General features: G+C 35.3%; 1 protein-coding gene across 1 annotated transcript; it reads right to left on the reverse strand.

Annotated features, from left to right (window-relative positions):
* Positions 1–27,448, reverse strand: TDRD15 (tudor domain containing 15). Its single transcript, XM_047853202.1, has 3 exons — positions 21,226–27,448; positions 17,031–17,143; positions 1–1,061 (listed from the first exon to the last, which is right to left on the reverse strand). Exons 1-2 carry the CDS (start codon positions 27,446–27,448, stop codon positions 17,085–17,087), a joined length of 6,282 nt encoding a protein of 2,093 aa, XP_047709158.1. The 3' UTR covers positions 1–1,061; positions 17,031–17,084.

Raw genomic sequence — 27,448 nt, forward strand, 5'->3', positions numbered from 1 at the left:
CATGAATAATGCCCTCGAAAAAGTTGACAAAATATTTAATATGTATTCATCTCAAATCTATGTGTAAAATATTGAGGCAAACTGAAGGAATCATATTTATTGAGTTTTAAATCAAGTAGAACACAATGCAAACTAAATGGAACGTTTACAAATAAACTAGTACAGTGGCACATCTACTCTCTGGAATTCAGATAGCCAAAGGACTTAGCATCCCAAAACCAAATAAATGAATAAGCAAGCCATTAGGCAGATAAAATGTGTCAGACTTTTTCACTGAAATTCACTTTACTCATTACCAGGCCTCTACTCTTACTACACACCAAGAGCGCTGATGATTCTTTCTAACATGGTTTGTAAGTTATCCAGTTGTTCCAGTTACTACCTCAAGGCTTGGTGTATAAAACACAACTATTCTATTAAGTTTATGGGTCCTGAAGCTTAGGAATTTGGATACGAACATGATGGAGCTGGCTTGTCTCTGTACAATCAATACCCATGGCTTCAGCAAGGAAAACTCGAATGGCTGGGGTCTGGAACAGTTGACAGGAGTCCCTACACATTGTCTCCCCACATGGCTTGGGTTTCCTCACAACCTGGATGTGGTATTTGGATTTCTTGCATGATGGTCCAAGACACCAGGTACAAGTGTTCCAGAAAATAAGGTGAAAGCTATGTTACTGTTTGTGAACTACCTTTTTAAGATCACACAGCATCACTTCTACTCTATGCTTTGGTCACAGCACTCATAAGCCTGCACAGATCCAAGGGAAGGATAATTATATTCCCCTTCTTGATGGGAACAGCTAAGTCAAAGTAGATGAAAACTTAGAAAATATTACCGAGACAATCTTTGGATAATAAAGTGTGACGCAGTTTTCCCTCTGGCCCCAGTTCATATCATTCCCATATGTAGAATATACTACACCCTCCCCCAAGACCTCCAAAGTCTCAATCCATTATGGCATCAGAACAGTCTCAGACCTCATCATCTAAATCAGGTCCAAGTGTAGATTAGGCTCCCAGAAGTAGTTCCCCAACGACAATCCTCTTGATCTGAAGACCTATGAAACAAAGTGGCATGTTAGCCCACACACATCCAACATACCACTGTGGGGCAAGCATAGAACAACTTCTATAGGCACACTCATTCAAAACTAAGAATCAGAACACATGCAGTAATTGCTTGGAAATCTCTTGAATTTCCAAATTGCTCGGAAACTAAATCGTCAGTTCATTAGATAGATTTTCATGTTTTCCATACTATGGCAGTGGCAATTTTGCTAGATTTTCTTTAATATATATAACAAAGATTTCCAGTCTCCTTTCCTCCAGCTTTCAACATTTTCCTCAACTTCCTTAAAGCCCTCACTGACAGCCTCCTTGAGGACCTTCAGGCTTCCTTCCAGTTTCTGCCCACTCTTCAGTCCAAAAGTTATAGCAACATCTCATGTCTGGTACCAAAGTCTATTCCATTTATTATTTATTTCCATGTAACAACTTATTCTGAAACCCAGTGATAAAAATAATAATATTATGTCACAGATTCTATGAGACAGAAATTTGGAAAAACATCGAAAAGTTGGCTTATCTGTGTTCCACAATGTCTGGGCCTTATCTAGGGAGACTCAAATGGTCCTACACTGGAACTATTAAAAAAAAAAAATGATCTAAACATAACCTGTTCATGTAACTTCAGTTCCCTCAAAGCATGGAGGCCTCAAGGTAATTGGATTACTTACATGGCAATCCAGCATTAAGCATAACTATTCTAGTGAACAAGTCAGAGGTACATAGCCTAATATGTACCTCACAAATCAAGCACCATCACTTCTCCATACTCTTTGAAAAGGGTATGGAGACAGGAGATAGTGTTGTGGCCAAATTCAGAAACTAAAATCCTCTCTGTCAGTTTATCTAGAAATGAGTGATGAAAACAAAGTACTACAGGCAATACGCACAATGACAGTAGGGAACACAAATGCTTATAACACATGTGTTTTTTCTGTCTCTCAAAATCCTATTAAAATAACATGGAAAAAAATAACATGGGAAAAAAAGCCACTTTGGGTTCCTCATGCACTGAACAAAGAAGAAGAGTTGTATATATTGACTGAGGCGCCTGATCCAGCTTCTACTAGAGAACTAGGGTAGAAATTAAACAAGAGATGAGAAGACTATTCCCAGAATTCAAATGATTGCCTGTATTACCTCCAAGTGCTTCCTTATTGAATGGTAGAAGTTTAATGACAAACTAGGGAAGTCTTGTCTTGGCTGCAAAAGTAACTGCCCTTGATAAACAACTGGACACAAAACCTAGAGAACATATAAAACTGTTTGCAGGCGTTGCACAGCACCCATGGAAGGGCTACAATCCTTGAGAAAGGTAACATGCGTGATTCGTCCAAAATTATTTGAACAATGGGCAGGAAGTGAGGTCAAGCATGGAGCAGTTTTACTGAATTAAGGATGCAGAAATCAAAGCTCAAGGCTATTTATAGCAACTGGGATTTGTGTGCCACAGTTAGAGCCACAGAGGATGAAACTCAGAAGCCCGCATGGTAATTCTCCAGGTCCTCAGTGAACTCCTAGTCCACAAAGCTACAGGGCAAGACTCCATAGTTAGTGTAGCTATGTTAAGAGGTTGAAAGCTGAGAAGAGATTCTGGAGGCAACAGAGTGCTTGGGAGATTTTGCAGTTTGGGCCAAGCCAGAATAGAAGCACCCTGGAAAAACCACCCAGGCATTCAGCGGAGACCCCAGAAAAGTTATGCCATAGAAGATACAAAAAGCATGAAAACAAAATTAAATAGGTGTGCCCTTAAACTAGATCTTGATAAAATCCAAGTGATCCATTAGCAATTTAACCACCTACCAGAACAAAAATTTTAAATCTTAAAGGATAACATAATCCAAAACTACAATATACATACACAGTGTCTTCCATGTAATTAAAAACCAGGGGAAGAAAGAGGAAAAAGCGACAGATAACCAAGAGAAATTATTAAAGTAGACATTAATGATAAAAACTCTCAAACTTGGACTAGAAAATATCTTCCTCAACCTGATTAAAGGTTAAAACACCTATCACAAATATCATACTTAATGGTGTAAGACAGAAGGCCTTTCTCCTAACATGGATGAGACATGGATGCCTGCTTTCACCACTTTTCAACGTTACACTGGAGTACTCTCTGCCAAGAAAAAAAAGGGGGAAAGGATCCAAATGGAAAGGGAAAACTTAAATTTTACTTGCATACAACATTCTATATGCAGAAAATCCAAAGAACTATACTCATACACGTATAAATTAGAATAAACAAGTACAGAAAGGTTACAGAATACAAGGTTAAAATTCAAAATCAATTGTATTCCAGTAAACAATGAATTAGAGAATTAAATCAACAATATATTTCATGCAACAAAGGAAGAAAATATCTAGAAATAAAGAGTAAGAGTTTCAAGACTCTTGCACTAAAACTTACAAACATTGTAGATGGAAATTAAAGATAAACACACAGATATTCCCTGTTCATGGATTGGAAGATTCAATATTGTTAAGATAGCAAGTCTCCCCTAAAGAATCTATAGATTGAATCAACTGCTGTAAAATCTAGCTTTTTTGTTTTTTTTAGAAATAAAAAATGATCCTCACATTCATGTGGAAATGTAATAGACCCAAAACAGCAAAAGCAATCCGGAAAAAAAGAGAGAGAGAGAGAGAGAGAGAGAGAGAGAACTTACCCTTTGATTTCAAAAATATTCCAAAGCTATAGTAATCACAACAGTGACGTACAGCCAAGAGACTAGTCCCATAGATCAACGGAAGAGAATTAAGAGTCCATAAATAAATCATTTTGGGTCAAGTGATTTTGCCAAAGGTTCCACAACAACTCAGTGAACACAGAATAGCCTTTTAAAATAAATGGTGATGCCAAGAAGAATAAATTACCTAGGGATAAATCTAACCAAAGATGTAAAAGATCTGTATGCTGAAAACTATAGAAAGCTTATGAAGGTAATTGAAGAAGATATAAAGAAATGGAAAAACAGTCCATGCTCATGGATTGGAAGAATAAATATTGTCAAAATGTCAATACTACCCAAAGCTATCTACACATTCAATGCAATCCCAATCAAAATTGCACCAGCATTCTTCTCAAAGCTAGAACAAGCCATCCTAAAATTCATATGGAACCACAAAAGGCCCCGAATAGCCATAGTAATTTTGAAGAAGAAGAGCAAAGCAGGAGGCATCACAATCCCAGGCTTTAGCCTCTACTACAAATCTGTAACCATCAAGACAGCATGGTATTGGCACAAAAACAGACACATAGACCAATGGAATAGAATAGAAACCCCAGAACTAGACCCACAAACATATGGCCAACTAATCTTTGATAAACCAGGAAAGAACATCCAATGGAAAAAAGACAGTCTCTTTAACAAATGGTGCTGGGAGAACTGGACAGCAACATGCGGAAGATTAAAACTAGACCACTTTCTCACACCATTCACAAAAATAAACTTACAATGGATAAAGGACTTGAATGTGAGACAGGAAACCATCAAAACCCTAGAGGAGAAAGCAGGAAAAGACCTCTCTGACCTCAGCTGTAGCAATTTCTTACTTGACACATCCCCAAAGGCAAGGGAATTGAAAGCAAAAATGAACTACTGGGACCTTATGAAGATAAAAAGCTTCTGCACAGCAAAGGAAACAACCAACAAAACTAAAAGGCAACCAACGGAATGGGAAAAGATATTTGCAAATGACATATCGGACAAAGGGCTAGTATCCAAAATCTATAAAGAGCTCACCAAACTCCACACCCGAAAAACAAATAACAGTGAAGAAATGGGCACAAAACACGAATAGACACTTCTCTAAAGAAGACATCTGGATGGCCAACAGGCACATGAAAAGATGCTCAACGTCGCCCCTCATCAGGGAAATACAAATCAAAACCACACTCAGATATCACCTCAGGCCGGTCAGAGTCGCCAAAATGAACAAATCCGGAGACTATAGATGCTGGAGAGGATGTGGAGAAACGGGAACCCTCTTGCACTGTTGGTGGGAATGCAAATTGGTGCAGCCGCTCTGGAAAACAGTGTGGAGGTTCCTCAGAAAATTAAAAATAGACCTACCCTATGACCCAGCAGTAGCACTGCTAGGAATTTACCCAAGGGATACAGGAGCACTGATGCATAGGGCCACTTGTACCCCAATGTTCATAGCAGCACTCTCAACAATAGCCAAATTATGGAAAGAGCCTAAATGTCCATCAACTGATGAATGGATAAAGAAATTGTGGTTTATATACACAATGGAGTACTACATGGCAATGAGAAAGAATGAAATACGGTCCTTAGTAGCAACGTGGATGGAACTGGAGAGTGTTATGCTAAGTGAAATAAGCCACACAGAGAAAGACAGATACCATATGGTTTCACTCTTATGTGGATCCTGAGAAACTTAACAGAAACCCATGGGGGAGGGCAAGGGAAAAAAAAAAAGGTTAGAGTGACAGAGAGCCAAAGCATAAGAGACTCTTAAAAACTGAGAACAGGGACGCCTGGGTGGCTCAGTCGGTTAAGCGTCCGACTTCAGCCCGGGTCACGATCTCGCGGTTCGTGGGTTCGAGCCCCACATCGGGCTCTGGGCTGATGGCTCAGAGCCTGGAGCCTGCTTCTGATTCTGTGTCTCCCTCTCTCTCTGCCCCTCCCCCGTTCATGCTCTGTCTCTCTCTGTCTCAAAAATAAATAAACGTTAAAAAAAAAAATTTTTTTTTAAAAAACTGAGAACAAACTGAGGGTTGATGGGGGGTGGGAGGGAGGGGAGGGTGGGTGATGGGTATTGAGGAGGGCACCTTTTGGGATGAGCATTGGGTGTTGTATGGAAACCAATTTGACAATAAATTTCATATATTGAAAAAATAAATAAAAATAAATGGTGATGTAAAAACTGGGAATCCACCTGCAAAAAAATAAAGTTATATCCCACCTCATACCACATACAAAAATTAACTCAAAATAGATCAGAGACCTAAATATAAGTTAAGATTTTAAAACTCTTAGGAAAAACTTTTATAAATATTCGCCATCTTGGATTAGGTAATGACTTCCTATGTATGACACCAAAAGCAAATGCAAAAGCAACAAAAATATGGATACACACTGGACTCCATCAAAATTAAATAATTTGTGTTTCAAAGGGAGATCAAAGTGAAAAGACAACCCAAAGTGGGAGAAAATATTTGTAAACCATATACAGGATAAGGGGCCTATATCCAGAAACAAACTCTTACTACTCAACAATAAAGAGACAAAAAAAATATTAATGGTAACAATTTTTGAAAACTTTTATTTAAGGAAGATATACAAATGGCTAAGAAGCACATGGAAAGATACTCAATATCATTAGTGAAATGCAAACTAAAACCAAAAGATACATTTTCACATCCACTAGGATGGCAAGAATGAAAATGACAGATGAAGAACCAAGAGATGGTTCTTTGAAAATATAAGCAAAACTGATAAATCTTTAGCCAGACTCATCAAGAAAAAAGAGAACTCAAATGAAATGATAAATGGAGAAATAACAAACTACACCACAGAAATAAAAGGTAAGACTATTATGCCAACAAATTGGACAACCTAGAAGAAATGGATAGATTCCTAGAAGCATAACCTTCCAAAATTGAATCAGGAAGCAACAGTAAATTTGAACAGACCAGTTACTAGCAATGAAATAGAATCAGTAGTCAAAAAATCTCCCAACAAACAAAATCCAGGACCAGACAGCTTCACAGGTGAATTCTACTAAACATTTACATGATTTAAAGGATTTAAATTTAAAGAAGAATCAGTACCCATTCCTCTCAAATATTCCAAAAAAACAGAAGAGGAAGAAAGCTTTTAAATTCATTCTAGCAGGGCAACATTACCCTGAGACCAAACCAAACACAAACACTACAAAAAAAAGAAAACTACAGGTCAATATCTGTGATAAACATAAAAAATTCCTCAACAAAATATTAGCAAACCAAATATAATACATTAAACAAAATCATTCACATCAAGTGCAATTTATTCCAGATATGCAAAGGTAGCTCAATATTCATAAATATATTCAAAATGATATACCACATTAAGAAGAGAAAATCTCAACAGATTCAGAAAAAACATTTGATAAAGTACAACATCCATTCATGATAAAAAAATGTTCAACAAAGTCGATGTAGAATGAACACACCTCAACATAATAAAGGCCATATATGAAACATGCACAGCTAACATCATACTCAATGGTGAAAACTGGGACCCTTTCCTCTAAGATCATGAACAAGGATGGTCACTCTCACCATTTTTATTTGACATAGAAGTCTGTGCACAGCATTTAGACAAGAAAAAGAAAAAGCATCCAAATTGGTAATGAAGAAGTAAAACTTTACTATTTGCAGATTATATTAAAATGTGTATAAGAAACCCCTAAAGACTCCAGGAAAAAAAAAACTACTAGAACTGTTAAATGAATTCAGTAAAGTCACAGGATACAAAATATATAGAAATCTACTTAATTACTATACACTAATAATGAAATAGCACAGGGAAATTAAGAAAACAATCCCACTTACAATTGTACCAAAAATACCTAGGAATAAACTTAACCAAGGAGGTGAAAGACCTATATTCCAAAAACTATAAAATGTTGATGGAAGAAACTGAAGACACAAACAAATGGAAAGATGTTCCATGCTCATGGATTAGAAGAGCCAACATGGTTAAAATGTTCATACTACCTAAAGCAGTCTATGGATTTACTGCAATCCCTATCAAAATAATCAACATTTTTTACATAACTAGAATAAATAATCCTAAAATGTGTATGGAACCACAAAAGACCCCAAATAGCCAAAGCAATCTTCAGAAAGAACAAAGCTGGAGTATTATAATCCTAGATTTCAATGTATGCTACAAAGCTATAGTAATTAAAACAGTATGGTATTGGCACAAAAACAAACACACAGATCAATGAAACAGAATAGAGAGCCCAGAAACAGACCCACACTTACATGTTCAATGAATCTACAATGCAGAAGGCAAGAATATATAATGGGGAAAATACAGTCTCTTCAACAAACGGTGCTGGGAAAACTGGAGAGCTACATGAAAAATAATAAAACTGGGTCATTTTCTTACACCATACAGAAAAATAAACTCAAAATGGATTAAGTACCCAAATGTGAAACTTTGAAACCATAAAACCCCTTGAAGAAAACATAGGCAGTAATTTCTTTGATATCAGCCATAGAAATATTTTTCTAGATAGGTCACCTTGGGCAAGGCCAACAAAATCAAAATTAAACTACTAGGACTACCCCAAAATAAAAAGCTTTTGCACAGCAAAGGAAACCATCACAAAGCAGACCACCGCCTATTTACTGAATGGGAGAAAATATTTATAAATGACATATCTGATAGGGGCTAATAACCTAAATATATAAAGGACTTCTATAACTCAACATCAAAAAACAAACAATCAAATTACAAATGAGTGGAGGACTTGAATAGAGTTTTTCTAAAGACAACATACAGATGGCCAACACACGAAAAGATGATCAACATCACTAATCAGCTGGGAAATGCAAATTAAAATCACAATGAGATATTACCTCACATCTGTCAGCTAACATCAAAAACGGAATAAATAACAAGTGTAAACAAGGATGTGGAGAAAAAGGAACCCTCATGCACTGTTGAAGGGTATGTAAATTGGTTCCACTACTAGGGAAAATAGTATGTAGGTTTCTTACATTAAAAACAGAATTACCATATGATCCAATGATTTCAGTACCAGGTATTTACCCAAAGAAAATAAAAACGCTAATTTGAAAAAGATACATGCACTCCTATGTTTATTTCAGCATGATTTATAATAGCCAAGAAATGGAAGCAACCCAAGAGTCCATCCATAGACGAATGGATGAAGAAAATCTGGTACATGTATCTGCAATGAAATATCAGTCACTCAAGAAAAAAAAGGCAGCAATCTTCCCAGGTACACAACACAAATGGACCTAGAGGCTATAATGCTAAGTGAAATAGGTCAGAGATTAAGCCAAAATGAATTTAAAAAAAAAAAAAAAAAAAAAGACCTTAAATGGAGAGAAACAGTGGTTGCCGGTGCGGGGTGGGTGGATTTTAAAGAAAGACACAACATATTGACAAGGATATAAGGATACAGAGAATCAGCAAAACCTCCATATAGTCAATAGGAATATAAAAATGGTACAGTCACTTTGAAAAACAGTTTGGATTTTTTAAACATTAAACATGACTTTACCAAAAGACCCAGTAATTCCACTCTTAGGTATATATCCAAGAGAAATGAACACATTCACATAAAGGTTTGTACATATATATTTTTAGCAGCATTAATCCTAACAGTCAAAACTTAGAAATATGTATATTTATTCAATGACATACTATTAAGCTATAAGAAAGGATGAACTACTGATACACACTATGATATGGATGTAGCTCAAAAACATTTTACTCAGTGAAAGAAGCCAGACACAAGAGACCAAATATCACGATTCCATTTATATCAAAAGTCCAGAAAAGAGAAGTGTTAAGGACAGAAATTAATGTTTGCCTGAAACAGGGAGTGCGGGTAGAAAAGGATATGGGAATTAACAGTAAATGTATGTAGGAATATTGAATAATAAGATGTTGTAAAAGTTTTTAATGGGGATAGTTGCACAACTTGTGACAAATACCAAACACTGAATTGTACATCTGAAAAGAGCTTATCAAAAAAGAAAAGAGCTTATCATATGATATGAAAATATGCCTAAAGTTAAAGATATTCAGAGGAAAACAAAAGCTGAGAAAATCACTGTTATTGGATCCAAATTAATATAAATAAAGGGGCATTAAAAAATAACCTAAAAAATGGACACACTTCAAAATATATGGGCTGCACCTGAAGAACACTTAAAAAGTTGTTTCTGTGGGTGCCTGGGTGGCCCAATTAGTTAAGTGTCTGATGCTTGGTTCTGCCTCAGGTCATGATCTCACGGTTCATGGGTTTGAGCCTGCATCAGGCTCTGTGCTAACAGTACGGAGCCTGCTTGGGATTCTCTCTCTCCCTCTATCTCCACCCCTTCCCTACTCTTCGTCCTCTCTCTCACTCTCTCTCTCTCTCAACATATAAACTTTAAAGCAGTTTCTGGCATTAAGCACTTCTATTACAAAAGACAAAGATCTAAAATAATAGCTACTTTAAGAAGCTAGAAAAAGCAAATCAAACACAGTAAAAGTCAAAGCAGAAATGAAACAGAAAATGGAAGAACCATGGGGAAAAAATGGAATTTCTTTCAAAGGAGAAATATAACCCTACATAAAAATTTTCAGATGATAGAGGAGACCTTTCCCAACTCATTCTGTTCCCCTGATACCAAATCCAGAGAAGACATAACAAAGTGGGGAAAAAAGAACCATAGACCAATATTCCTTATAAACAAAATTCCTTTAATAACACTAGCACCAAATATAGCAAGACATTAAAAAGATTGCATAACATGCCTACATGAGACATCCCAGAAATGCAAGGGTGTTTTAACATTCAAAAATCATATTTTGGTCTTCCCAGGAAGGTTTCCTATGACCAGCTGACAGAGGATATTTTAACAATCAAGTATGATCCATAAATTGGTCAACACAGTATGCCATTGCAAGCCAGCATGCACTACTGCCTGACTACATGCCCATTCAGGGACATCCCTGAAGGAACGATGCTAAGAAACTTTCCCTTTGGGCACACCCTACATCCTTTCTGAATGGAAATGGAAGAAACCTAAGGTAACCACATATAGACTGCCACACAGTGGTAACTGGTTAAGTTGGTTGGCTGGGGCTCAGAAGGTACAAGTATGGAAGACAAAGATAAGGAAACCTGCAGAAGAGGCATTTGGATGAGCCAGTGGTAATGACCATGTGAATCTTGGCATATCAATCTTGGTGATTCATCTCAATGCTTACCATAGGCATCCTCCACAGAAGTAACACTCAACCAGATGAAGAGACTTACCCATCCAGAGGGTTTCATCCTACCTCTATTCTCTACCTCTAGTGTACAATGACCCAACAATTCCAGCAATGAAACCCAGACACATCCAACAGAAATATACATACATGTTCATGAAATGGCACGCAGTTATTTCCCTTATTATTTGCAATAGTTGAAAACTAGAAAAATTGTCAAGAGTAGAATGAATAAATTTATACCCTACAAGAAAAATTATTTATTCGGAAATGAAAACGAATGGGGTGCCTGTGTGGCTCAATTGGTTAAGTGTCTGACTCAGTTTCAGCTCAGATCATGATCTCATGGTTCATAAGTTCAAGCCCACATAGGGCTCTGAACTGACAGCACAGAGCCTGCTTGGGATTCTCTCTCTCCACCCCTCCCCTTTTTGCTTGTGTTATAAATAAATACATAAATACATAATTTTAAGAAATTAAAATAAATGAACTGTAACTACACACACCAAAAAAATGGATAAATCTCGTACTTAAAAATTGTGCAAAAAGAAACAAAAACATACTACTGGAGTGCCTGGGTGGCTCAGTTAAGTGTCTAACTCTTGGTTTTGGCTCAGGTAAAAACTTAAATTAAAAAAAAAAAAGCATACTATCAGTTCCATATATAACCATTAAAAGAAAAAAGCATTATTTCTTGGTTGTTGGCAAAATTAGGTGGTAAAACTACTTTAAAGACACAAAAAAAGGAACATAGTGCCACAAAAGTCAGGGTAGTAGTTCCTTTGGAGAGGAGGGCATAAATATTTGAGGACAGGAAAAGAGCTTCTGGAGTCCTGGTAATGATCCATTTTTGCACTGTGTAGCAGTTACACAGGTGTTTTATCAGAAAGCCTGTAGCTATATATCTTGGTTTTGTACACTTTTAGGTCTACACTTAAAAATAACAAGGTTTAGGGGTGCCTAAGGTGGCTCAGTCGGTTAAGCATCCAACTTGGGCTCGGGTCATGATTTCACGGTTTGTTAGTTTGAGCCCGGTGTCAGGCTCTGAGCTGTCAGCACAGAGGCTCAAAGCCTGGAGCCTGCTTCAGATTCTGTGCCTCGCTATCTCTCTGCCCTCTCCCGCTCACACGATGTCTAACATAAACATTAAAAACATTTTTTAAGAAAATAACAAGGTTTAGGGGTGCCTAGGTGGCTCAGTCAGTTAGGTGTCCAACTTTGGCTCAGGTCATGATCTTACAGTCCATGAATTCAAGCCCCACATCCGGTTCTACGCTGACAGCTCAGAGCCTGGTGCCTGCTTCAGATTCTGTCTCCCTCTTTCTCTACCACTCCCCCACCTGCACTCTGTCTCCTGCTCCCTCTCAAAACTAAACATTAAAAAAACTTTTTTTAAATAACAAAGGTTTAAAAATGCTAATAGCTAGTAATAGCTATTATTATGACCAATAGCTAATAATAACATGCATAGAATGATCTAGACTAAGGATGCCATTCTCCCCACCCTAGCGATCTCCTTTTTCATTTATTTTTTGGTTCTTGAGGTTTGAGATTTTATTCCCTTTAATTTTGAAATCCCTAAACTAGATATCAGAATTTCATTACATTTCTCTGTTCTTCTCTAAACAGTCTCAAGGAATAGCTTACTGAATTCATAAGCTATGCATAAGCTTCATACATGTAATTTTTAAGAAGCTTTACTGAAATATTCAGGGGTCATAAAATTCACCTTGTTCAAGTGTACAGATCAATAAGTTTTAGTATATTTAAAGAATTGTGTAACTACTGTCACCATTTAACTTCTGAACATTTTCAGAGCCCCAAAGAGAAACTCCACACCCATGAGTAGTCACTTTCTATATTCCCAACTCCCCTCAGGCCTTGGCGATCAAAATAAAATAGGGTGATTGTACTGAGTCAGTTGTGCGTGGCTGTACCATGTGGCCTCTAATTTCCTTCCTTGTAGGTCTAAGTTCCCTAGCATATCTTTGAAGAATCAGGCTCACAGGTCATTTTTTAAAATTGTTTTAGTGTATATTTATTTCTGAGAGAGAGAGCACAAGCAAAGGAGGAGCAGAGAGAGAAGAGGAGACACAGAATCTGAAGCAGGCTCCAGGCTCTGAGCTGTCAGCACAGAGCCTGACGTGGGGCTCAAACCCAGGAACTGTGAGATCATGACCAGAGCTGAAGTTGGATGCTTAACCTACTAAGCCACCCAAGCGCCCCATCACAGGTCATATTTTTAAAGTCTTTTTCCAACTGGTCCCCCAATCCCAGGAAGTAAAGTGCACAGTCTTCTGTGGTCCTAAAGCACCTTATTATATACCTTTATTACATACCATGTACCATTCTTTGTTATAATTACTAATGTGCTTCCACCACTATAATGTAAGTATCTTAAAAACCAGAATTTGACTCATTTTTGTATCTCCTATATCTAACACAGTTTGATGAATGAATGTACCATATAGAAGACTGTAACAAGATTATAAAAGATAAGGTTTTATTTAGTACTAAGGAGAAGATTTTCAGAGATTATCAATATGTTCAAGGACACAGAGACAAATATATTATGAAATAGCATTATAACATTAGTCAATAACTGATCACTTTGTGATTAATGAAAAATTATGAGAAAACTAAGAAAATACATTAAAACCATTACATAAGATGTTAATGTATCATCAAAGGGGAATTTCTATAAGAATCTTAAATACTCTTAGTATGGCTATCATGATATAACCTAAGAAAAATTCTAGAAGTCAAATGTAGAAAATAAATATAATGCGGGAGACTCTTAAAAAGTTGAGAAATATATCCAAATTATAGGCCAAATAAAAAGATTTATAATTTTTAAAACTCCAGCATTCCTTCAAAAGTGAAAAAAAATGAAAAATTAAAAACTGTTTTGAGAATTAGAAATACCTTTAAAGAGAAAAAAAATTGTGCCGAGTGTCTGAGTAAGGACTAATTTTGGTTAAAGGAAATGTTAAAGTGAATTCAATTTTTCATCACTATATGCACAAGGTATGATTCTGTTAATGCTATATTGCCCTTTTAAAACATACTCATTGAGATTTTAGCAAACTATATTTATAATGTTTTACTGTGAAAAAGTAACTCAAAATACTCAACATACAAAACAAAAATAATTTCCCCTGAGCGTACACAACTAGAACAAAAGAAGTTTTTAAGCAATAGCAGAGTTAAATACATATATAAAAGTCAGAAAAAGTTATAGGGGTGTCCGGGTGGCTCAGCTGTTAAGTGTCCAACTCTTGATTTCAGCTTAGGTCATGATGTCACAGTTCATGAAGAGTTCGAGCTCCACTTTGGGCTTCGCACTGACAGCATGGAACCTGCTTGAGATTCTCTCTGTCCCCCCACCTCTTTCTGCCCCTCCGCCACGCTCAAAAGAAATAAACTTAAAAAAAATAAAAGGGGGGCATCCGGGTGGCTCAGCAGGTTGAGCGTCCCACTTCAGCTCAGGTCACAATCTCGTGGTCTGTGAGTTTGAGCCCCACATCAGGCTCTGTGCTGACAGCTTGGAGCCTGGAGGCCCTTCAGATTCTTTGTCTCCGTCTCTCTCTGCCCCTTCCCCACTCATGCTCTCTCTCACTCTCAAAAATGAATAAATGTTTAAAAAAAATTGAATACACATACATATTTGAATAATGCATACGTGAATATTTTTTAAAAACCAAATCAATTATCATTTCTAAAGAACACTTTTTCTATTCTTATAAAATTTTACATGAGTTCAAAAAATAACATTTTTTAATTTATAGGAGTAAAGCAAAATTACAAATGAATTTAGGGGTGCAGTCAGTTAAACATCTGACTGGATCTCAGCTCAGGTCATGATCTCATGGTTCATGGAATCGAGCCCCACACAGGGCTCTATGCTGATAACATGGAGCCTGCTTGGGATCCTCTCTTTCCCTCTTTCTCTATCCCTTCCCTGCTTGAGCATGCACAAGTGCTCTCTCTCAAAATAAACTTAAAAAAATTATCAAGTATGTTTCTGAGAAAAATTTTTTAAAAATAAATTTAAAAAGTAAAGCTTAGCAATCCTCAACTTTGAAATATTTTAATCTAAAAATGTAAATGTGCTACTACTTCCCAAATTTTGAATCAATAGTCTATCGCCAACATTCATAAAATAACAGCTTCTACTAACTTAAATTCATACAAGTGTTTTAGAGTAGGAAAAAGCATTATTTTAATATTGACTTATCTGTAAAATCTAATAAAACTTAATCCTAAGAAAATATAAATTTTAAGATGAATACGCTATTTGTTTTTGCTTGAAAGTACTCTGAATAACTATATTACTATACATCCTCCATGTTGTAATTTTACAGTATAACAAACTAGCTAATGTAGAACAAAAATAATAATGTAGCTCCATAAAAAAGAGGAAAATGGTCTTAAATTAAGCTCTTTTTATCTTAAAAGGAAACAATTTTAATCCTTTCTTCAGTTACTTTCTAGATTGGGCTTCTGTCTAATAAAAAATCAGTTAGGAATTAACTGAAACGTAGTCTTGTAAAAACATTTTCTACAGTATTTAATAACATAAATGCTATAAATAAATTTGTGAAGTTTGTCTATTTCTAAACATAAAATACTGTACCTCAAGACACATAAATGAAATTAACAGAACTCTGAAAAACTGAAGAGGTATGAGGCCCTTCATGATAAAACTGGTACCAAAAAACACCCATTAATACTACTTTATCTTACTTTATTCATTTTTGTTTAATTATCCAAATCATTAACTTTGCCATGTTTTATGGTAACAAAACAACAAAAGCAACCCAGTATTAAATAGTCACAGAAGTTGTATAAAGTGAATTCATTTTCTAATAGAAGTACTTTTCTAAATTGCACAAAATAATCTGTGAGATCTGGTGAAGTTTGGAGGAAAATGACACAAAAGTATTCAAAGAAATTCGATTACAAAGAGTAAATATTAAATTCTCTGCTCTAAAATAATCACAAGCCACAGATTAATTTGGAGTGTAAAAATATGAAGCCTCCCTGCACTGAATAAACTTTCAAGATACCCAACTTAAACTCCTATATATTCATAAACAACAGCATTTCTAGAAATTACTTCCTAACCTCAAAAAAATGACAGTATTAATACATTCAATATACATGTACAATGATAAACTGGATTCTCCATACCTAGCTTAGGAAATTTCTAAATTTCCCCAAATAGTCTCTAAATCACCAAATCTCTAGTTCTTCAAAACTATTTGGTGGACACTGACTCTTAAGTACATTTGCATGATTTTATGGTTCTATCCTGGCACCAAAACAATACTCTAAATTTGTTCAATAAATGTTTACTTGAAAAATAAATTCTAATTCACAGTTAAATACACTGACAAAATATCTACCCCCCCAACCAAACAGCAGTGTTCTTGAATGGCACAAATATCTACAACTAATGAACAACCAAAAGTGTAAAACCAAATTTAAAAAAAGGTATGACTGCAAAATAAAATGAAAGAAAAATCCCACTGTATGATCTAAAGAAAGGGAAGAATAGGATTAACTCTGACTTCTCTTCCATATCCTATTAATAAGTGCCAGTCCTAAAAGCACCCATATTTTCCTGGGAATGCAGTCCTATAGCCTTAACTCTCTATGTATTTTCCATGATTTCAATGATGTCCCTACAAAGCAGCAACTGAAACAAAGGTTTTAGTCAGGAAAGACACTTGAAAAATACAGATAATGGTAAAATATTATCTAATGACTGGAAACACAAGCAAAGAATGGTTTATCAAATGTTTAAAATACTTTAGGAGTGAACCACATTTCCTAAGTAATCTTCTACAAACAAATCATCACAATTCCTGGTCACATAGAATTTCTGTAGCATTCTAATCATTGTCTCCTAGGGAAATAATTTGAACAATCTAGATGCCTTGAAGATACCTTTAATATTAGAAATTGTCATATGCTTACCACTTTTATTATATATTTGGAGCATCTACAACAAAACAGTAATTATTCGGTATCCTATGTATTATTTGTTGCCAAACTGATACATAGAGGATCTGAGCTTTCATCTCCCTTCACTGAAACACAAGCAAAAACAGTAATAATTAATATGCTGTAATATAATTTTCCAAGCATTATGGGTCTAATTCATAGTCAAGATTTTATTTTGAAAATACCTTCTATGAACAGAATTTTTTTAGTTAACAATTTCTAAAAGTCACAATTGAAAAAGGTAAAGGAGGAGTGAAGTATGGCATAATCAGATTACACATATACTATAATATATACATATAATTGTACATAACAACTGAAAAGATCTTTTCTTAAACAATCACTAATATATACCCATTTTGGAAAAAATACATATAGCCTGTTCTAATCTTTATTTAGAACTATAATTATCTCAATCATAAATCCTATCTTCCAAATAGAAATTTAACTGTTAATCTAACCATTGTACTATAAATTTAGATATAGATATACACACACACACACACACACACACACACACACTGCCCTACATATTTCAGTTTCTTGCAGAGCAGCATCAGCAATTTTTCAAATTGCAATTTCACAAAAGATTTACAAAACAAATACATTAGAGCTTTATTGGGATGGCTGATATTTCTAAAATTTCTGAGCACTTACTCTGCACCAGATACTAGTGAAAAGGTTTTACACATTTTAACTTATTCATTCCTCACAAGAAGCCAAATGCATAGTTATTATTTCCATATTCCAGATGAAAAAACTGAGGCACAGCCACGTTAAAAAGCTTACCTACAGTTTCACAGTTAAGAAGGGATGAAGCAGGAATTCAAACTCAGGGAGCAAGGGGCCTCACTGACCTTACTTTTAAATACCATGCTACATCCGATGCAAGTGATTCATAAGTGTGTATCACCTACAAGTCTCGTATTTTCAAAATTCAGTCTAACATTTTACATGCCTGTCAGCCATTCTCCTTTGATGTCTAGGTGTATTATTTCAAATGTAAAATGTCAGACAAAATTCTCCTCTAAAGTTGGTTGCCATTCCAAATTTCTTTCAAAGAATTTGAAAGATTCAAAAAATTCCTCCAGTTAAATAAGGAAGCATAGGAAGGTAGCACAAATCAACATAACGCAGTACTTCATTACCAAAGAGTGACTAGATACTTCTGTGCTTTTTGAAGGGTTGTTACATTCTTTAGTTCCCATAATTATCTATTCAAGGACTTCCAGGAAAAACAAACAAGCAACAACAAAAACCTGCAAAAACATCCTGGGAAAAGACTATTAACTTTTAAGAAAACAATCTGCAAACAAAAACAACTAGTTTGAATATTTTAATACTGATATGTTACAGTAGGGTGAAACTAGGGGAAAGTTAAGCCAATTTTCTAAACATAAGAGGCAGCAACTTCTATAATTAAAACAATACCTGGGCAAGGCAAAATAAATGTATTATACTTTGAGGTCATTTCTAACATCGTGGCATTTTTACTATATTTATTTCAAATTAAGTTTAGCACAGAATTGCTGTAATTCACTATGTATAGTCTGGCCTCCAAATAAAGGAGGAATAGATTTTAAGACTTTTCACAAAGTCCAGAAATGTTTTCTCTCACAAAATAATTCAGAAAGTTATCCACAATCGTCTCTAAAACAGTGGTTCTCAACCTTCTCTGTACATTACAATCACCCAGGGGGGTTTAAAATCCTCATGGAGGCGGTAGCCTGACCAATTAAAACAATCTCAAAGTGAGACCCAGGCATCGGAATTTTTTAAAGCTTTCTTTCTTAATGTCAGTGCAAAGTATAAATTCAACAGCATGGCCATTAGAGCCACTTTTCCAGTTTCCTTAATAGGCAACAATTTCAAATATTGCTAACTTCAACCAAGAACTAAAACCATTTTGCCCTAGATTCAAAGCACGTGCAGGCAATAGTAACAAACAGCAGTGGCTACTACACTACCACTGTTGGACGAGTAATCGGGGCTAGGAGTTTGGACAGTACACAAGGCAATGACACCACTTGATGTTTTCTTATTTTTTTGTTTTACATGGATCATGGCAAGTGTATTAGAAAATTCTTAGTCCATGAAACCATGGTTCTTGTATTTGTCTCAAATTTATGATTTTTCCCTAGTGAAGATTTTTTAATTTAATGTTTGGTTCTTTGTTTTCATAATAGCTACTTTTACTTAATTCACTTACTGGTTCACTCTGTACTAGGAATGCAGGAGGTAGGATAGAGATGGGGACCAAGAGTGGGTTCTTAAGGAAAAACAAAGAAGGTGGAAATAAACACATGTAAAGTAACAACAGAAGGTATAGAAATGCCAAAGTGTATGGGCTGATGGTCAAAAGCTTATAGAAAACTCTTCCTCAAATATCTAACTCCTTTCCAAAAGGCAGTATCAGTAATTAATAAAAGACTTTGGATGTGGAAACATCAGAGTTGCTAGTAAACAAGGAACTGAGGTTTTTCTCTTTAGAGCCATTGGCAATTTACTTAATTTTCCTGAGCATCATTCATAAAATAGTGATAATAATTTGGGGGAGGGGTGCTTCTTCCCATTCCTGGGGTTTCCTTCCATGTACAAGTATTCACGGGTGAGGTATTCTCCTAGCCTAATACTCTGGTTTGTTCACTCCCTTACTTACACTTGGAGTAGGGCCATGCAGAAGGACAAAGGTATAGGTCAGTTTAGTCTCTTCCTCCTTCCCTCCCTTTCTTTTTTGGAGATAAACGCCTCAACCTGTAAGTTTTACATGGGTAGACCCCCAATATGGAGAAATTCGCCTCTGTGGGTAAGTCTAAATTGTTGACTTGGTGTTGGTAAACCCCTTTCCCATTGATACAAAACCACATCCATCAATGCTGGTTTGGGGTGGGTTTTTTTAACATTTTATTTTTTGAGAGACAGAGGCAGAGCACGAGCAGGGGAGAGGCAGAGAGAGAGGGAGACACAGAATCCAAAGCGGGCTCCAGGCTCTAAGCTGTCAGCACAGAGCCCAATGTGGGGCTCAAACTCACGAATCGCGAGATCACGACCTGAGCCAAAGTCGGAAGCTGAACTGACTGAGCCACCCAGGTGCCCACTGGCTGTTTTGTTTTGTTTTCAATGTGATATTTTGCTCATCAATGGTTTCTCTCTTTGTCCATCTCTAAAATGGTTTAGAATTCAGGCAAAGAAATGGGTACTAGTTATTGGACTCCATTTAAACCTTAATATCCACCTACTTCATAGAATTTGGTAAGCTTTAAAAGACGTCATACATCAAAAAATCTTAGCACAGTACCTAGACCATAGTAAGCACTCTACCATAACTGCTAATAACAAAATACTCAAAAATAAGAGGACCAATTTTAAAGCCTTTATCAATTAACTATAAAACACCTCAATATGAATTCAAATGAAATACTCCTTCTAAAATACATCAATAAAAACAAGATCCCTCCCCTCATTGAAAGAATGTAACCGGCTATAATACTAGAGATAATATGGAATAATAGATTTATAGTCAGAACAAACATTCATTAAAAGCAGGGAACATTTATAGCCTACGAATTCATCAGTAACTAATCCATACAGAAAATAAAATACAATGTGCATAAGCAAAATCAGATAACATAAAATATTAAAATTTATTATAGAATCAGTTTGACATCTAAAAAATTTAAGAGGAAATATGTTCAAGTCAGTTTATACTATAAATTTAACTTTATTAGCAATATGCTAAAAGCACACTCAAAAAATCTAAATAAAGATATATTTCATCTGATAAACACATAACAGAAAATTGGTTCTCCAAAATGATCCCAGGAGCTCACTAATAGCAAGATTTATTAACTAGAGATCTATGGGCCTTTAGTTTTGTGAAACCCTTGAAAGTATCTATAAAATGTCATCTATGTGTACATGCACATATGGTTAAAAATTCTCTCCACTTTCATTACATTCTCAAAGGTTACCATTCAAAACAGGAAAATATCCTCAAGTATCATTTTATAATTAAGTAATCACTCCCAGTTTATCCATTTATTGATTGTCTAGTGAGCTTCTTGCACTATGATTTTTTTCAATTTGGATAATCTTAGCATATAATAAACTTTCAAGGAATAAAAAACAATATACAAAAAAAAGCTGTTTTTTTTAAATAGGTACCTACCTTTTAAGTGTTCCTCAGATATAATTTTTTCATTAACACGCAGTGCTTTTATCCTTGTTCTCAAATCCACTGTGTTATTTTCTTGTATTTCTTCAGTTGGTAGTTTTTCAAAAATGTTTTCAATGAAATTAGTGTTATTCTTCAAATCATTCAGTAGTTCCCAAAATGAAGCTGCTGTACATGTATCAAATGTGATGGTACTTCGGGGATTATGTTTTCCAATGTCAGCCTTCCTCAGAGTTAAATTTCTAGAATATAATCGCATACTGATATTGCTTTTCCTTAAGTTCTTATAGACCTCTTTCTTTACGGTTTTCTCTTTTAGTTTTTGTTTCTCAGTGATTATACAGCTTGTATTTTCTCTTTTGTAACAATTTTGATCTAACAATGGGAAAACAGGCTTACTCTGTAATTGATACTGGATTTCAGTAGATCCACTAGTACTAACTCCATCATTAAGATGATCTGAATCTTTAGAATATACTGCAAAACCAGATACAACCAACATATCTGCCAAACTGTTTTTCTCATGAATGACATCTACTTCCAGTTTTGTTTCAAAATTATACCTCCTCAACTGAAAAACTAAGCCTGGTTTACTTAGCTGATCTTGAAAAAAGCTTTTGGCTTCTTCACTCCAATGCTTCCCCTTAGCAGGTAAGATACCACCTAAGATACAAGGATAACTTAACCTTGGTAAATTCAGAAGTTCCACAGGAACAACTTTGAGATTTTTTGTATCTGAATAAGGTATGTAAACAGAAAATCCATAGTCGATCAACACAAGTAGTAAAGACTGATTAGAGACTTCAGAAATTTCTACTCGATTCCACTGATCTTCCAGTTCATATTTGAACAAACAACTAGCACCAGGAGATATGCACTCTTGAGGCACTGTTTGTAAGTTTTCTGGTAGATCAGAAAGCAACACAAAGAGAGATTTCATTGTGTCAAAGAAATCTTCTAACTGAACACAGAAATCTGATGGATCAGAAATAGCAGTGGCAATACCAGAATACCGCTTTCCATTTTGGAGTTGGGCCCAAGTATATGATCTTATTGTACATGACACAGGAGACTTAGATTCCATATTAAAAATCGTTTCTGAAGATCTAAGTTTGTTTTCAACACGAACTGTATTTAAATTTAAATATTCAAAAAGTAACAGGCCATCTACCAAAATGTCTACTTCCCACACAGAGTCTAAATATTTCAGGAAAAGAATATTTATTTCCAGATGACCAAATAAACACACAATAGACTCAAATGACCTGTTTCTAAAATTTTCAAACCAAATCCATTTACAAGCCACAGCTTGTCTTGGAATATTTCTTAGTTCATTACTAAGCACCTTGGTATTACCTAAAGGTACTATTTCATACCTACCACGATCTACCAAAAAAACAAGCACTTTATTATCAAAACACTTCTTTTCTACTTTTGATCGATACCATTTCAAGGTTTTTTTAGATTTTGCCAAGCACTCTAGGCCTTTTTTAATAGTTCCCATTGATAAAGGTTTTTTTACTTCTTTAGTAATTAATACTGTTAAATCTGATAAGATTTTTTTATTTTTTGATAACTTCACATAAAATGTCCCACTTTTTGAGACATAAAGTATTTCAGCCTTTTCCAGTTGGCCAGGTTTTAACTCTTCAAAAGGAATATTACCCAGCTGTTGGTAGGGTGGTTGAAGGATCATAGAACCTTCATATTCATTTGATCTTCCTTTCTTAATTTCATTATCCTCACCAGAACTCACTTTTTCAGAGAAAACCGCTGGCATCTGCAATCCTGTTTGCTGAAGTTTTGAACATGCTGTCCATTTCAGTAGTTCATTAATAACAGATGTTCCATCACAAATGATATTTACTTCCCATTTCTGCTCATGCTTTTTCAAAAATTCACATGCAACTGTTTTGTTACTTACTCTTGATGCAAAATAATCCACAGTTTTACTGTCCCATATTTCATCAGGCTCATTCCACTTGACTCCACTAAGAAAAGAATGGATTCCTAGCTGAGGAATTGTTAAGAATTCCCTCTGAAATTCATAAATTTTTGATGTGCTTATTACCGCAGTGTTACCATAGTCAATAAATTCCACTTCAAAAGAATTTCCTGGCAAATTTTTCTTAATGACTGCTCTGTAAATGGCATGGTCACCAGAGTATTCGGCAACTACAAGGTCTCCCACCACAGGCTTAACTGATTTTCTCTCTTTCACTATCTTTGTTCTTCTTTCATTTAGAGCATCTGCAAGTCTGATGATTACATTTTCATTATCAACAAGCTGAATATGGAAACTTGCTGGATTACTGACACTAGAAACATATCCTTTAACTTTGGCATTCAAGTAAATTTTGGGTTGAGGAAGATCCTTGATCTGTGGTCTAGTAAGATTATATGGGTTTTGAAAGTCTGCTTGATTTAATTCTTGGATAAAAGATGGTGATACAACCCTTACTGATTTCTGGCCCACATCATTTTCATCAAGAGTATGTGCAGATCCAGGGACAATTTTTACACCTTTATTTTTGAATCCATCACTCAAAGACTTCACTTTGTTTTTTGACACAGGTTCAATTTTAAAACAGGCCGATGGTTTCAAAAGCTTGGCATATGTACTTCTGGGATTCATTAACTGATCTGTTTTGCTTTCAGAATATGTTACTACCTGAGTCTTATTTATATTATTGGGATAGTGGTTTTCTGTTTTGCCTTTCAAAGAAATAGTAAGTCTCTTATTATCACTTATTTTATGACCCTTTTCCACACAGCGTGCTTGATCACAATGTTTTTTTCCATAAGCATGAAGCAACATTTTAATTTTCTGATTTATATGTTGATATCCATCATATAATTCTACACCAAGCTGGCCATCTGACTCCCTGGACAATATTATTGCCCTTAATCGTTTTCCCAAAAAATTATCTTTAAACCAGCTATTGATTTCTGCTGGAACATCTACATCTCTAAGATCTGACAAAAAACACTTAATAGCTTGCATAGGTGAGAACAGCAACTCTGGAAACTGATCTGAAATAGCCTTCAATGTACTTCCTTCTACTAATTGCTTATTTCCAAAGTCCACAAAATAGACCAGAAAGTCAGTTAATGAATCTGTTGGCATTGTTAAAGCTCGATAAAAGAGACCATCCTCTACATACTTAGATATGCACAGTCTCATTTTACTAGGATCATATTTTGGACAATTTTTGAGATTACTAATCTCTGTGATTTTTGTTTCTATCATCTCCAGGTCTTTATGATTTCTACTAAGTTGGCAATAAAACCTTCTGGGACTATGTATGTGAGATATGTATATTTCTTCCTCACTTCCAATTTTTATGTTAAAGGAAGAATAACAGTAACTGTAAAGACTAACTGAAGATGGGAATGGCTTTGATAATGTAGTATACTGTGCAGAGCCATGATTCATAAGAAATTCTTTTGCACTAGTAAGTGGAGATTGCAAATCCACTAAGTGACATAAAGAGTTTGGATGTGTAAGAACTAAGGCATAAATGGTGCAAGTCAATCCTTTAGATGAAGAAATAAAATTCCCAAAGTCTCTGCATGCTTCTCTTGTCCAACTGAATGATTTACAACTAATGGGTTCAACTAAATGATTAAGACTACATCTGAAGGCTTGGCTTTCTAACCTAAGAAAATGTGGGTTAATAGCACAAAGATCTTTAATTAAAACTCTTTGCTGGTAACCATAATCAACAAATACTATGTCAAATTCTTTTCGTGATACTTGAGTCAAAACAGCAGCTCTATACCACTTCCCATCTTTGGAATACTTAGCAACACAAGCAATCTGCCCAATCTGATAAGGATCTGAATGAATGCTATAGTAATTCTGAATTTGTTCCATTAGTAATTTTAGGTCTTCTAACTTACATTGAAGCTGGCATGAGAAGTCACCTGGGCCACAATAAGAAGAACACTTAACTTCAAGGACTGTTCCTGGTTTAAACATATATTCTTTATAAGGTCGTGGTGACTCAGTCCCCACAGACAAGGTGAAAGGACTTTTTAAGTCTGAGAAATTAACAGCTGGGGTTTTTACCAAAGACAAGCTACTTTCTTTTAGCTTATTTGAATGGTAAAGTTTAGGTCCTTCAAGAAAGGCAGATAGGACTTTAATATTAACTTTGTTTTTAAATTTTAAATTTAACACTGAATATTCACTTGCAGATTTGGGATAACACTCTGGCTCTACTTCCCAATATTCTGCATATCCAGCTTGTAACATAAGAGGGACAACATCAATAATTTCTGAGGCTTCAATACTCTGAATATTTACAATGTATTTGTCATCTTTTTTTGCTAGAACCTGCAGCAAAATTTCTTTGTTCAAGACAATTTTTTTAAAATAGTCAATTGCTGCCTTCACCCATAAATCTTCAATAGGAAATATATGTGCAAGTGAACAGCACATGGCTAAGGCAGGCAACTCACAAAACTCTGGAAGCAAAACTTTTACATCAAAAAATGGTATGGAATCAGTATTTCCATAATCTAAAAAATAAACATTAATCTTACAGCCATTAATTTCAGTGATGACAGCTCTGTAAAAATGTCCATCCTTGCTGTATCTAGCACAACAAAATAATCCAGGTTCTGGATTTCTTAGAATCAGTTCACTATTTTCACACAAATCATAAAATTTGTTTATATTTTTCATTATATCTTGAAGTTCATTCTGATGTTCATTAGTACGTACCCAGAAATTTGATGGGTTTAATACATATACTACAAAAGCTATATAGGCAGCCTCTATCTCCATCTCTACAGTTTTAATAGGAAAACCTACTTTCAAAGAGTTTTTATTTAGATAGTCTATTGACAATTCCGTATTTCCAACAAAATGCTCAACTGCAAAGCCATTTACATCAGCAGCACTGTTCTCTTTAAACATACTAGAGATTTTTGGTTCAGACACTGGACAGATTACTTGTGTGCCTATAGTCTTCAGCAGACACTTAGAATTAATTGTAGACTCCTGAGTTTGTAGTGTTACATAAAACACATGTTCATCTTTATTGAACCAATCGATGTGTGCATATACTGTTTGTCCTAACAAGGCTTGTTTAAATACACTCAATTGAGATTTTCTGGCATCTCTATCTGGACTGTTTAAATATGTCAGAGAACATGGAAATGAAAATAATGGTACTAAAATAAAATCCTGTTTAAGTTTCTTTACGTGGATTGAAGGTATAGCCTCAGTACTGCCATAATCCATGAACCAAATTTTCACCTGATTATTGGGCAAGAGCTGCTGAAGAATTCCTCTATACCACTGTCCATTTCTTCTTTTGGCAACACAAAGTAGTCCAAAGTTATCACATGTGGGACTACTTACTTGACCGATAGCATCATAATGCAAAGTCATACACGCTGTTAAATTTTCTAACTCTGGAATCCATTTAATTAGTTGACAATAAAATTTACTTGGGCTCAATGCAGAGGATACCTTTATACTTTCAATACTGCCTACTGACAAAGATGGCTGCAAATTATCCAGAACATGCTGAACATCAACTGGAGGATCATTCTTACTTAACAATTCAGGTCTTCTATGTTGTAGTAAATCGGGCATTTCTTGTGGGAATTCTTTTAACATTTCCACAATAAGACGAAATGAATCCCCATCAATAAGTCTGCCTAATTGTAACTCAAGAACCTGGGATGTAATTTTTGGTACTTCTAGAAGAGTCCTTTGAAGAGGCAACACAGCTTGTACACAACCTTTCACTTGTAGTCCAACTAATGACTTAAAATAATTCAAAGCTTTAAGAGGCCATCTTTCCCCATTTGGTAGTATGTTGGCAAAAATACCAAATATTACCCGTGGTGGTAGCTCAAATAAGTTGCCACAGGCTGAAGCAACCTGTGTACTATCAACTCTTAGTTCTTTTCCGTGATCTATGAGGAGCACTGTATAGAGTTCATTTTTCTTTTCCATGACTCTTCCTCTCTGCCATTCTCCAGATACTCTTTCTTCCACCAAACAAAATTCATCAATGTCCACATTAGCTTTTACTTTTGGAATATGCTGAATTTCCCTCTGTAATATGTGGTAGTCAAACTCACATTCAGTATTATTTCTGCCTTTAAATTTCACTAGAACGTCCTTAGGAAAACATTCTATATGTGATATTGTCAGATCCATGTCTAAAAACATTGGTAACAGAGATGTGGAATCCAT

Source organism: Prionailurus viverrinus, chromosome A3, assembly GCF_022837055.1.
Source record: "Prionailurus viverrinus isolate Anna chromosome A3, UM_Priviv_1.0, whole genome shotgun sequence".
In the NCBI taxonomy this organism is placed as follows: Eukaryota; Metazoa; Chordata; class Mammalia; order Carnivora; family Felidae; genus Prionailurus; species Prionailurus viverrinus.

Excerpts from the sequence above, each read along its gene's own strand:
- TDRD15 (XM_047853202.1), bottom strand. The coding sequence starts at position 27,448 with ATGGATTCCACATCTCTGTTACCAATGTTTTTAGACATGGATCTGACA. Across the intron at positions 17,144-21,225 it reads ATCTGAGGAACACTTAAAAG|TGAAGGGAGATGAAAGCTCA; the intron begins GTAGGTACCTAT and ends CTTGTGTTTCAG.